Source organism: Lagenorhynchus albirostris, chromosome 19 (assembly GCF_949774975.1).
Source record: "Lagenorhynchus albirostris chromosome 19, mLagAlb1.1, whole genome shotgun sequence".
Classification (NCBI taxonomy): domain Eukaryota; kingdom Metazoa; phylum Chordata; class Mammalia; order Artiodactyla; family Delphinidae; genus Lagenorhynchus; species Lagenorhynchus albirostris.
Window position 1 is genome coordinate 23,950,420 of NC_083113.1, and position 13,965 is coordinate 23,964,384.

At 36.4% G+C, this 13,965-nt stretch overlaps 1 protein-coding gene across 2 annotated transcripts in view; it reads right to left on the reverse strand.

Annotated features, from left to right (window-relative positions):
- Nucleotides 1-879: 879 nt before the first annotated feature.
- VPS35 (VPS35 retromer complex component) overlaps nucleotides 880-13,965 on the reverse strand; it is a 41,460-nt gene continuing 28,374 nt past the window's right edge. The window contains exons 8-17 of one of the 2 annotated variants that reach the window (XM_060131047.1): nucleotides 13,241-13,350; nucleotides 10,761-10,857; nucleotides 10,506-10,654; nucleotides 8,856-9,063; nucleotides 8,296-8,451; nucleotides 6,297-6,419; nucleotides 4,083-4,262; nucleotides 3,336-3,575; nucleotides 2,490-2,633; nucleotides 880-1,851 (exon numbers count right to left, since the gene is read on the reverse strand). In XM_060131047.1, the coding sequence (XP_059987030.1) occupies nucleotides 1,672-1,851; nucleotides 2,490-2,633; nucleotides 3,336-3,575; nucleotides 4,083-4,262; nucleotides 6,297-6,419; nucleotides 8,296-8,451; nucleotides 8,856-9,063; nucleotides 10,506-10,654; nucleotides 10,761-10,857; nucleotides 13,241-13,350 (1,587 nt within the window). In that variant the 3' untranslated portion in view covers nucleotides 880-1,671. The remainder of the gene's footprint in view (nucleotides 1,852-2,489; nucleotides 2,634-3,335; nucleotides 3,576-4,082; nucleotides 4,263-6,296; nucleotides 6,420-8,295; nucleotides 8,452-8,855; nucleotides 9,064-10,505; nucleotides 10,655-10,760; nucleotides 10,858-13,240; nucleotides 13,351-13,965) is intronic. The other variant, XM_060131048.1, reaches the window with a different exon arrangement.

Genomic DNA, 13,965 nt, shown 5'->3' on the forward strand with positions numbered 1-13,965 from the left:
TGCGCCTGGAGCCTGTGCTTCGCAACCAAGAGAGGCCACCGCAATAAGCCCGCGCACCACAGCGAGGAATGGCCCCCGCTCGCAGCAACTAGGGAGGGCCCGTGAGCAGCAGTGAAGATCCAACACAGTCATAAATAAATAAATAAAATTTATTTAAGAAAAAAACGTCTATGGAATTTCCATCTAGGGCATTGTTATTCAAAGTGTGGTGCCTGGACTGGCAATATGTTGTGTGTGGCGGGGGGGTACCTGGGGGTTTATTCGAAATATACACTCTTGGTCCCCACCCCAGACCTGGTGAATTCCAGAATCCGCATTTTACCAAGATCCTCATGTGATTTGTATGTTTGATAAAGCTTGAAAATCATTGGTCCAGGGGGATGTGTAGGAAGGTAAAAATAGTTGACAAAAAGCGTTTTGTAACACCCATCTCCTGTGGATGTATCCTATTTAAGGCTTAAAATCATTGTGGCTCAAGCTTATGTAATTTTACCAAATTTGCACACACTATCCTATCAATCCATTTTATTCCCAGCTAAACTCCCAAATTGCTGATCCAGAGAACTGAGAGATAAATGTCTGTTTTAAGACACTGAGTTTTGGGATAATTTGTCACACAATAGATAACTAATATAGGTGGGAGGCTTTTGGGAGTTTATGTGGAGGTATCATTCCTAGGAAAGAAGAGTAAGGCTGAAGAAAGCAAATGAGTAAATATGACTAAAAGAGTAGATGGTGTCCTGCTCAATAAGTGTTTAAAACAAGTGAACAGTTGAACAAGTGAGTGTTGTGAATGTTGAGAATATACAATAAACTCCATATACATTCTACTAGTTCCTTTTATGAATTAAGGTAGTATGAAAGGAAGAAGGTCCAAAATTGTTAATAGCAACTTTTATTGTTTCACTGGTGAAAAAAAAAAATCATAATTGTATGATGCATTTCCCCCTAAATTTACAACAATGAAGGTTATACATAAATTATATAGATCACAAATTTTCTATTTTATACTATTTAGAACAAAATTATTTTGATAAATATGTCCAGAGGACAACCTAAGTTCTTAATGGATGGCTGAGTCCAAATATGCAAAATATAGCTTCTGGTTTAGACCATGGTGCTTTAAAATTCTCAAACATGCATTAATATACTCTAATTTTAGGGAAAATATTACACATGGCCTTATCTTGCATTTCAGGAGAAGCCCAAGCTGAATTTCACAAACAGTATTCCTTTCCTCTAAATTAATCTCAGAACAGAGAGACAGACACTTTCTGGTTAGTACTCCCAAGTAATGAAGGAAATTACACACTCAACAATGAAACAAAACAGAAAAAAAGGAAGGAGAGCTTCATTAGTCACAGAGATAAGTGGGGTTTTTTTGGCTTTTTTTTGTTTGTTTTTTTTTTAAACAGATCGCAGGAATTTAAAATAGCAGATCAATCATGCTACTTAGGGTGATCAGACAGACCTGAACACTTATGAAGTGAATAATTTTATTAAGGTCTTGAAGGTGAGTGTCTGGAGGTACTGGGTAAAACACACCACAGGTAAGAAATGGGAAACCTACCTCAGCATTTCTGAAAGGCACAATCTATGGAAGGGAAGCCTAGTATAATAAAACCCTTACTGGATGTACATGGAAAGGAGGATGGTGAGCCTGGCTCCTTTCTAAAGGATGAGACCCTCGTAAATTGGCCCCTCAGATTCCGGTGATTCCCGCCTCAAGCGCAAATGCTCCAGTGTGTTATGAAAATGTTTGTTAATCTGCTCTGTTTCTTCACTGGACTCAAGATTTGGGAGGTCTTCTCGAATCTTTTGGATAAGCTGATTCAAAACCTGAATCGTGACCTACAAAAGAACAATTTTACCATCAAGCATGTACCACACACACAAAAAAAATAACGTAATTTAATAAAAATGTTTTGAGGAGCTTGTGTTACTCTCAGCAGTTACCAGATTATGAAAACAAAGAAAAAAAAAAAAAGAGATGAGAACATGATTCCTGGTTTGAGCAACAACTATTGGACATTCATCCAAAACAACCACCGAAAAAAAAAAAAACTTAATGGAAATACAGAAAATCATAAACCAGTAAAAGAACAAAAGCAAAATTTTATTTAACCTACAAATATTGATCCATCCTTTATTTGGGAATTATTCTACACTTTTATGGGATGACAAATCAGCCTACTATTCAGCATTTGTAAATTATTTTTTATTTTTTAAACAGGGAGTGACTATTTTATAAAATATTCATAAACAAAAGAGATAAGAATTTTCTTGCACATAATAAGCTCTTCTGTAAGATGCATCTATATAGACAGAGAAGAATTTTAGAGAATGAAAGAGACCACTAGGTAGATTCTCCAAACTCTGACCCTTGTAAACAAAAAAGAAAAGTATCAGGATGATAAACTTTTGTATGTATCAAATCTAAGAGTAGGAAAGGAAAATAGTTCACTAACAGCAATTTATTATTCACTTACCGCATCATTTTCCTTTTCATAAAAATAGATATATCTGTTCAGAATTTCTATAAAAAGTTGCACTTGTAAAGAGGGGTCCATGCACTGATTTGCTATTTTTAGAGCTTTCTTTAGGCATTCCATTACCCTCTTGCCTCCGTGAAGCTAGAATAAAGGGAGTGAGGGGAGTATTAAAGAGATTAATGAATCACAAATGTCCCATTTCACACAAAGAAATAAACACACTACAGTGGCTCTTTCATATTTTAAAAGGACAAAACCAATTTAAATCCTCTTCATTTTTTAAAGTACACAGCTATATTTTTTTTTATTTTATTTTTTTTTTGCGGTACGCGGGCCTCCCACTGTTGTGGCCTCTCCCGTTGCGGAGCACAGGCTCCGGACGCACAGGATCAGCGGCCATGGCTCACGGGCCCAGCTGCTCCACGGCATGTGGGATCTTCCCGGACCGGGGCACGAACCCATGTCCCCTGCATCGGCAGGTGGACTCTCAACCACTGCACCACCAGGGAAGCCCACAAAGCTATATTTTAAAACAAATATATTATTTGTTTTATATATTTATATGTTAAATGTTTTATATTTATGTGTTTTGTATATTTTTTAAAGATAGTGGTACAAACTTGCTATGTTACAAAATCCTCAAAGTGGAGGCTTCACCACAGGATGTAACTCTATATGTTACTGTCCATTTCGTTTCTTTTAACAAAACAAAGCAATATTCTTTGTCAGGTTTCCAAGCACTGCACATGTTTCACCTCCAAGGCAAAAGGCCCCAGCAGCCGTTCCCTATCAATGATCCCCTCTCCTCTAACACTGTTGGTTAGGAATGACCTCCCACCTTACCTCCTCCCCATTTTTGTCTGTGTTTCTGCCAGACCAGAAGAGATGTGCACAGGTGCTCACAGCTCGGCCCTGATCAGGTTTCTTCAGAAGTTTGGATGCAGCAAGAGCACACTGAGTCCTCAAGGGTTCATGATTTTCTTCACTGAAGCACTTCATCCTCTCAAAAGTACCAATGATCAAGGTGATGGCAGCCAGCTGTGCTTTGGAATCACTGATTTCATCTTCATACAAAGAAAATGCCTGGTACACACAAAGCAGAAGTGACCTTTAGGGACCAACCATCTACTAGAGCATTTTCCAAAGTATTTCCCATCAAAGCCCCATCCTGTGAGTCATTCAGATCAGAATATGGTTCAGATCAGAATACGCAGTGCCCTCGCTTGGAGAGGCACAAGACAAAGATGCTGACAAGTTGCAACAAAGAAACTTGTTTTAACTTTTGTTTAATCCAGGGTTCCCAAAATGAATAACAAAGGAATTTTTCTCCCCCATGAAACAGTTTTTACCATAACCCACTGGAAAATCTTCAATCTCATTAGCACCCAATAACTGATCAATTTTCCTGCTCCAAACCAGTCAATAAAACTATAGTGTTAAGAAGCATAGTATTTCCCATCAAGATGGTGAGAAAGGGGTAGTTATAAATTCAGTGAAGAGTAAATCCACGTGCACCACCACCATTAACTACAGACAGGTGACTGAACAGAGCAAACGGATTAAACATCCCAGAAAGAGAGCAGATCACACCTGGGACATAAATTCATATGCTACTGTTTCATGATTTTCAAAACCAATTTCTCCAGCAGCTAGAGCGCCCTGAAGAAAAAGTCTTAAGGGTAATTCTGCCAGCTCTGCTTTGATCAAAGCACTGATAGTCTGGTGAGCAAATGAAAAAATCTTCTGGCATTTCTTTTCCCATTTGTCATCCTAAAACAAAAAAAAATAGTTTAAATTACTTTAAGTTCAAGATTAACTTGCTTAAGAATATTCATTTTATATAAAATGTCTATAGAACAAACAGGAAAAGTGTTAAAATTGAGTTCACAGTTTTCCTGTTATCTTCTGTCTCATCTGTGGAGTACACAAGGAAATCAAGCAGGATGCCTTCTCAAAACATCCATTTGAAGTCACTGGCTTTGCAATTTTTATATACTTGGTATTGGTTTTTTTGCATCAGAAAAAGCAACATATTCCCAAATTGGACAGAATTAGGAAAATACACAAAAGAATTTTTTAAAAATTAAAACCATCCCTAAATCTACCACCCAGCAATAATCACTGATAACATTCTAATGTTAATGTCTTCCTTTCTTTTTTCTATGCAAATATAATGTAACTGGGATCCTCTGTGTATGGTTTTCTACTTTAAAGTACTTACTGAAGAATTAAATTGGGCTCATGCTGCATGTAATTTGTATTCAACTTCTTTTCTTTCACTTATTTTGTCATAATTTTCCTCATGATACTAAAGTTATTTAAAATCATTTTAATCACTAGAAAATATTCCACAAACTGGATATAGCATAATTTACTTAACTACTTCCTTTTGGAAATAAATGTAATATAACAAATGGTCTGTAAACACAAAGCTTTATTGAATCCCTAATTTTTTCTTTAGTATAAATTTAGAAGTGGAAATACTGGGTTTTTTAAGGCTCTAGTTACACACTGCCAGAGTTTTCTAGAAAGACTGTAGTAATTCACATTCCCACCATTACTAGATGAGAATGAATTCTCATCACACCACGGCTATTGCTGAACCTTATTTTTCTTTTTTCTTTACCAGTTTGATTTCTAAAAAGGTTCACTGTTACAATTAGTAGTGAGGTTAAATATTTTATCCACGTTTGACCATCCAAATTTCTTATTAATGCAATTGATTCTTTTCACTTTTAAGAGAGGATAATAGTCACAGACTTTTACAAGGACTAAATGCAATAATCCAAGTTTATACTCCTTGGCACAGTGTACGGCACATAGTAAGTAAATGCTCGTTGCTTTTTTTATTGTTACATTCACAAACATCTATCCATAAAATACTGGGAAAAAGGAACTATGAGAGGCTGGCCTCATAAAAACTGGCCAAAGGCATGCTATGTCATACTGGTAAGTCTACTGAATATACCTTGTTTCTCCATTATTAGAAAATAAAGTTTATGGTGTTTGTTCCTTAATATAAACCTGACTGTCCAACTTTCAGGTACATTAGGTTAGGGTTTTTTTTTTTTTTGCTGCGCCGTGAGGCTTGTGGGATTTTAGTTCCCCAATCAGGGATGCAACCTGGGCCCTCGGCAGTGAAAGCAGAGTCCTAACCACTGGATGGCCAGGAACTCCCAGATTAGGATATTTTCTACACCACTGAAGACTTAGCCATAATCCTGTTTGTAAAAGGACTAAGCTCATTAAAAAATGTACACAACTCATAAAATTATTCAATTACAGGCTTTTAGAGAGCAGCAATTATGCAATGCTGGGCCCTTTCATTAGGCAAACCTTAACATGAATTAGATCTTACTTGTTATGTACTGCAACCTCTGAATAAGATTATTATATCACTTCAGAATTAGTACTTCATAAAGACTCCCAAGAAAATAAAATCGTTCTTGAGAAACTAAAGCATTCTGAGCCATTTTGTAATAAACTTATAGATGTCTCACAAGTGATCTTTAGACACAGGAAAAACTTCTAACATAAATTTAAACTGTTTTAATCTTTCATTTCTAAGTGTTTTTTATGTGATTCCTCAACTAGTATGTAATCTTATCTACCAACATCACTATTGTCAATAGTGATACTTAAGTATAACACAGGATGAGTAATGAATTGAGAGTTATTGAAACTGGGATTTTATTACACCATTATCTATTTGTATATGTTTGAAATTTTCTATAGTGATAAACTAAAACACATACACAGAGGAAAAAGGGGAAAAATTAGTGACATACTTAAAAGTAAACCCACCACTTTAGAATTCTCTTTGTAGCGAAAAGCCAGCTGGTAAGCTGCAAATACCAAAGGTGGCAGTGTGAAGCGAATCCGCTGATTTCCACCAGCTCCAAAATGTTTTCGTGCTGTGTTTAAAATCTGACCAAAACAAACAAAACCCATTAATCTTTTCTGTAATTATAGAAACTGTAATTAATCACTTATAAAATTAAACAGGAGCTCTAATCATCATGATTGCTACCATTTTTTGAATATGTATGATATACCAGACTTCATGGTATACTTTTACATTTCTTATCTTGCCGAGTCATCACAATCACCCTAGAGACAAATACTAAACCCATTTCACAAATGGGGAAGACTGAGGTTCAGAGAGGTTGTATAACTTGCCCAAAGTTACATAGCTAGTCAGGGGCAGATATAAATACATGTTCATATACACATGTGAGAAGTATACTGTGTTGATAAAGAGCACAGGCTCTGAAGACAGATACAGTTAAAAGTAGATTCTAACACTTACTATCTGTGTGACCCTGGGCACATTAATATTTACCTTCTCTTAGCTGTAAGTTTCATTTGAAAAATGGGGCAGTGTATTTCTCTTAGGGTTGCTGGGAAGATCAAGTAATAGATGTAAAATGTTACCAGTACTAACACAAGGTATGTACTCAAAATATTGACTATTATTATGATACAAAAAATATGCATATTGCTGGTATATCACACCTCCTACTTCAGAAAAACATTAAGACCATTTAAGTCAAGGGAAATGGTAACACACTTTAAAAAAGAGCCATTAGTAAACAAATGTCTGGTTGTTTCAGAAAGAAACCCACAAGAATTCATGAAATAACTTAATATGTGTGTCACAGTGTGTGACATATTCAGGTTTTGTAAATTTCTCTGACAGTCATAGATGGATAGGAAGAGAATGCATTCCCCCTTGGGGAAGTCACAGCTAATGATCCTCACCTTAAAGGTGTTTCTGTACATGGCATAACCAACTGGCCACAGGTGGAAAGCATACTTCCTAACTACTACATTTGGTATACAACAAAAAATGAAAACACACATAGGCCATGTGACACAGAAACATAAGGGAATCAGTTAAAACATCTGAACAATGGAGCCAGCCACTAGGTATAGATCACACACAGTGCACAGATTATCTGACACTAAGCCAAGTTGAAGACTGTCGCACTACCAACAGAAATCAGCTTCTTTTTCACAATGGCTATGAAGAAGTACTAGAGTGTCAACTATGACAAAGTCAACACAGGAAGAAAGTCAGGACTCATCCTCAAATAAAGGTGTTCTTCATTACTAACACTTAGCCTCATGCATCCAACAATGGTTAAACTACTTTGCCCAAACGATAATTAGGCAGCCATATGTGCTACCTTTCATAAACATAAATTGTCCAGTATCAGTCACCAATACTCCTACTCAGGCAACATGTTTTATTCATTTCACAAAGGTTTATTGAGGACTAAGGACAAAGAAAGGGAGAATCTCATCTGATTGTTTTTTTCCAGGAAAAGGGGGTTAAGAAAAAGGCAATTTTAATTTTAAAGTCTTCACACATTTTCCATGTGGCAAACACAAACAACTTCTATTTGCAAACCTTGGAAACATATACACAGTTGAATATAAGGATTTTACTCATACTTTAAAAGTTTATTATGAAAAACAAATGAACAATTCTACAAGTAACACACAGTTCAAAAAGAAAATGAACATGGACTGATTATAGGACACCCAACTAAAGGAAGATAGGTTTTTCTACAATTCTTAAGAAGTCTTCAAAAGAAATGACAGCAACCAACTTGTTCTTCATAAGCTCCAGAAGTTTACAAACAATTATGCATTTAATCATAAAGTTCAGTTAACCTCTTATTCAGTTTCAATTCTTTCAAAACCTTTTAATACCACAAGCTGGATTAGACCATTTGAGACACATCTACACGACTTCATTAGAAGTTGTTGAAGGGGTATAGTAAGAGTTAACTCATACCAAGTACTGCTGATCAGGGTCCTCAGACCGTAGAAGATGAATGAATCTGCCCACAAGGCTCTGCTCATCAGCAAAGTCCTCTGGGTCAGGGTCTTCTACAGGTTGATCTGGCTGATCCTGAATCAACGTTGATACCAAATTCATTATGGAATCCACCTGTATAATGGGAGACAGAAACCCACTGGGGTGAAACAATCAGCATATAATGCCACTGACAAAAGCATTTCTAGTTATGTAAAGTAGTTACGAAATAGTATTCCAACATAATTCCTTCTTCTGTATGAAAGTATATGCATGTTGGTACACATATAAACATTTAGAAAGAGACGCACCAAATGTTAATCAATAGTTAATCAATGGACCTCTCTTCCTGGTGGGATTATAGTTATTTTATAATTTCTTCTTTATACATTATCTCATTTATATAATGAATAAGCTACTTGTAACTTTTTTTAGTAGTAAATTACCCTCCCCGCCCATCTCATGTGTTTGTCTCAAGGTCTAAAACCATAACTACATTGTCTCTGTTTTTCTAATAAAGCATGTGGGTATTCTCTTACCTGGTCTTGAGAGACAATTTCTGTGTTATAATCCAGAACATTACTAAGCACATAACAACTCATGCTTTTTCTGGATTCATAGTCAAAGTACTCAAAGAGTGGGTGAAAATGTTTTAATTTCAAGACTGTTAAAATATTGTTGTAAGTGTCAACAGGTATCTTCAGAAGTCTGGTGAGCTCCTTTGAAACTGCACTACTGGTAGCAATACTGCAAAAAGAAAAACAGCAGCCCTTTAGTGAATGAAATTAACTTCTTATATACACAAACAGCACTTGATTCACAAAAATTTGAAATTTTTCATTTATAATATTAAAGGAAATGGGTCAAGTGAATCACACCATCCCAAAACACTCCAATGACTTCCAAGAGAGGTTTATCAGATGTCTTTCTAAACACATTTATTCATCTATTAATGTCCTATTGATACAATAAGTTATGCTAGTCTCCAATTCATAAACAGGTTGTATACCTGGAGTTAAAATGCCTGTCTAGAATGTGGTATTTCTAAGGGAAGTATTTTAAGTGGTAGTTAGGTTTCTAGGGCAGCCAATAAGTACGGGATATTCGGGGTGACAAAGCCATGCAAAAATAGCAATTCAACAAAATAGAAAAATACATAAATTATTTCTTCTGCATCAGATGTTGATGACTAAGGAAAAGCAGGATGAAATTAGGAACATTCCGTGGGGGCTGAAGAATATCCAGGCATTTATAAGACCTTTAGAGGTTGGGATTTCTAATTTTTTATCTTGTCTAATTTTACTTTAAAACTCACTTAGTGGGGGAAGATATAGATACATCACTTATTCAAGATCTGGAATGTTTTTCAGTTCACAAAAAATGGGAGTGACAAAAAGAAAAAGGAGGAATAAAAAGAGGTAAAAGGAAAAGAAATCTTCCAGATGTTAACTAAACCACTGGAGGAGAGATGGAAAGCGGAAAGATTACGTGAGTATATATAGGGACCTATATATATAGGGCAAGGAGGGGCAAGGAGGGGTCTAGATTGGGCAAGGAGGGGTATAGGGCAAGGAGGGTCCTAAATTGACCTCATGTTCAGAAGCAGTGAAGGATGGGACAGTAAGAGGACTGCTGGGAAAACAAAAAGGGATCAGAACTGCCCACAGTGGCCACTAGAGGATGCAACAGGTCCAGGACAGCATAGTTGAAGAAGATGCAAGTAGACAACAGAATATTATACTATCCTTGATGGTATCAAAATCAAAGCTCAAAATAGAGAAAAATTTAAACCAATTAATTTCCACACCTTAAATACATACATGCCTCCCTAATTTTTTCACATCTTACTCATCTGTAGGAAACCACTTCTCATGGAAATACTGCTTGATATAAATAGTTTCCTTACCAGTTTAAAAACTAACTCACCCATATATACAAAGGGGTCTGAATTGGAGACACTGGTCCCTGAAGACTGCTATGGTCTATGAGTGCCACTACTTGATCAATGTACACAGCCAAGCAGTTGGTTGCCACTTTCTGCCCTGATTAGTACCAAGCATGTCGATCTAACAAATACTTAAAACAAGATGAACGCTAACATTTCAAAAAGGAATTGCGAAAGAAAAATAAATCTGGGACAAAAAAGTGCTTTACAAAGGTTTTTACAAAAATGTTTAACTTTGACTTACTGTTCGAGGTTGAGCTTATTAAATATCTCCACTGTTGTTTCTAGAACTTTATCAACATAGTCCACACGATCAGGATAACACTTCATAGCGAGATTAATGAGAGAGACTTGTAAAGATACAACGTCCTCCGAAGGCATGTCTTGTCTCGACTGGAATGTTCAGAAAACCATGGAATTTATTTTAAACAATTAGAAGAGGAACTACCACCTGAGAAGTTTGAAAGTTTTGAGAACTTAGCAACAAAGCCATACAAACCTGTATTACTGTAGCCACCTGCTGTGAAAATATGTCAAAAAGTTTAATATCTGTTGGAATTCCAGGTCCATCTTCACGGTGAGCAAATAAAGCTAATCTAAAAAAGAAAATAATCTTTATTTAAAAGGATATAGGGATCTGGGTAGTGGGATCATGGATGACATTTTATTCTTTATGCTGTTCTGTATTTTCTCCAAGTGTATTTCTCCTAGAACCTTTCTCCTAAAAAGATTTTTAAGAAGGACAGGGAACGTAGCTGACCATTCCCTCAATTCATTTTTAATGAAACAGTTTTACCAATGATGCCTTATTTCACTGTATTCTTACCATACACAACAAATTTTCGACAGGCCAATTCTGCCAAATTAATTAAGTAGATATGGATAGAAATGTATTAAAGGTGATAAACGTATTCAACAGCCATGATTAGAAAAAATAATCTTTTAAATATAAAAAGCACCTAGACTCTTTTAAGACACTGCATTTTTACTACTGAAAAGTTTAAAACACAACGAATTCTAAAAGTAGTAAGTTAACTTCTATTTACCACATCTTAAACTATACAAAATAATGTCTGTTCCATTATCACTAAGTGTTTATCATGGTTACAACTAGACGCACATTTTGTTATGCACAGAAGAACCACTACTGACAGAAACAGTTAAGTGACAATACACCCAACATAGGAAAATCCAGTTATTGGCTTCCATTAAGAGTATGCCCAAATAGAGGACTTTACTGGTGGTCCAGTGGTAAAGAATCCACCTAACAGTGCAGGGGATGCGGGTGGGATCCCTGGTTGGGGAACTAAGATCCCAAATGCTGCGGGGGAATTAAGCCTCCAGGCCACAACTACTGAACTCACACACCTCAACTAGAGAGCCTGTGTGCCGCAAACTACAGAGCTCATGCGCCTTGGAGCCCACATGCCACAACAAGAGAGAGAAAACCCGTGTACCACAACTAGAAAGAAGCCTGCGTGCCACAACAAATGATCCCGCATGCCTCAATGAAAATCCCACATGCCGCAACTAACACATAGTGCAGGCAAAAAATAAAATAAATTAATAAAAAAAGAGAAATGCTTTAAAAAAGAAAAAAAAAAGAGCATGGCCAAGTAACTTATAATTCTTAATGTCCAGGACTGACAAGATAATTTGAAGAATTCTGCTATATAAATTCTCAGACTTTAAAACTAATAACTTAGATATTTAAAATATAATAAAACGTATTTGCAGAAATAAATCTACACTTGGGTTTCTGGTTTCATAATGTCAATGAGTGTATGCTCACAAGTAGGACACATACTATGTACTAGCACCCAGCATGCCCTCATTAAAGCTATTATTAAAGGCCAAGTTTTATACTTTTAACAAAGACCAAGGGCTAAAGAAGTCAAACTTAAAGAGGATTTACTAACATTTTTAATACTTGAAAATTCTTCTTTAAAAACATGTGATGATGCAGTGATTACCTGAACGTCCTTTTTTTTGGTTTTTTGCAGTACGCGGGCCTCTCACTGTTGTGGCCTCTCCCGTTGTGGAGCACAGGCTCCGGACACACAGGCTCAGCGGCCATGGCTCACGGGCCCAGCCGCTCCACGGCATGTGGGATCCTCCCGGACCGGGGCACAAACCCGTGTCCCCTGCATCGGCAGGCGGACTCTCAACCACTGCGCCACCAGGGAAGCCCTACCTGAACATTCTTAATCATCTATATTTATGGCTACTTGATAAAGAAGACTCCAGATCAAACTGGTTCCCACTGAAAGATAACTTTCTTTTTTTTTTAATTAATTAATTTATTTATTTTTGGCTGTGTTGGGTCTTCATTGCTGCACGCGGGCTTTCTTTAGTTGCGGCGAGCAGGGGCCATTCTTCGTTGTGGTGTGCGGGCTTCTCATTGTGGTGGCTTCTCTTGTTGCGGAGCACGGGCTCTAGGCACATGGGATTCAGTAGTTGTGGCACGTGGGCCCAGTAGTTGTGTCTCACAGGCTCTAGAGCACAGGATCAGTAGTTGTGGTGCACAGGTTTAGTTGCTCCATGGCACGTGGGATCTTCCTGGACTAGTGATCAAACCTGTGTCCCCTGCATTGGCAGGCGGATTCTTAACCACTGTGCCACCAGGGAAGCCCAAGATACTTTCATCATGGTAAAAAACAAGTTTTGCTCTTCAGTGATCTTTGGATTTATAAAATTTGGATTTATGACTAACATCTTAGGTCTATATAATGTCTTTAAATGCCAATTAAATGCATAGATTAAAATATATTACCTTCATGACCCCTGTACAATTAAGAGCTAAACTTATTTCATGCGTAAGCTAGACAAGCACTTAGTAAGTACTCAGACTTACAGAACTAGTGTAACTACATCAAAAATATTAATAAAGATGGAACAGAAAAAAAGAATTCACAAAAATGTTTTAAATTCATTATTCCCAAGTCAGAACATCTGCCCTCCAGTGTTGGAAATTCTTACCTATCAATTAAAGCAATGATTATGTTTTTCACATTTACATTTTGGTGTAACTCAGCACAGGCCCGAAGAAAAGGATTCAAAGTTTGAAGGTGGAATTCGTCAGGGAAAACCTGAAAATCACGTAATACTCAATTATTATTAAAACCAAATAGTAAAGATCAATTAGAAAAAGCATTTCACACAATATTCAGGACTTAGTATTTAAAGTTCATATTTGTGGGGGAAAAAATCATTTTAATCTTATAAAACCAAATTCAAATATATCACTTTTAAGCCTCTCTAAACATAACCCCAGAAAGAAATATTCTATTAACCAAAGTACATCTACAAGTTTTTTTCCAGGTTTATATTTATTTATCTATTTAATGCTCCTGACAATTTTATAAGGATCTCTGTTAGTCCCATTTCAAGGTAAGAAAAATGAGACTCAGTAATGCCAAAAAATGACAAACCAAAATATCAAAATTTTAAGTTAAGGAAGATCAGTATTTTTCCTTTGCATCAGCTTCCAGTATGGCCCATCTGGCAGTGTTAACAACTCTGTCTTTATTTTATTTCCCTTTTTTCTTTTTTTAATTGGGGTATAGTTGTTTTACACTGTTGTGTTAGTTTCTACTGTACAGCGAACTAAAGCTCCCTGTGCTATACAGCAGGTTCTTATTAGTTATCTATTTTATACACATTAGTGTATGTATGTCAGTCCCAATCTCCCAATTCATCCCACC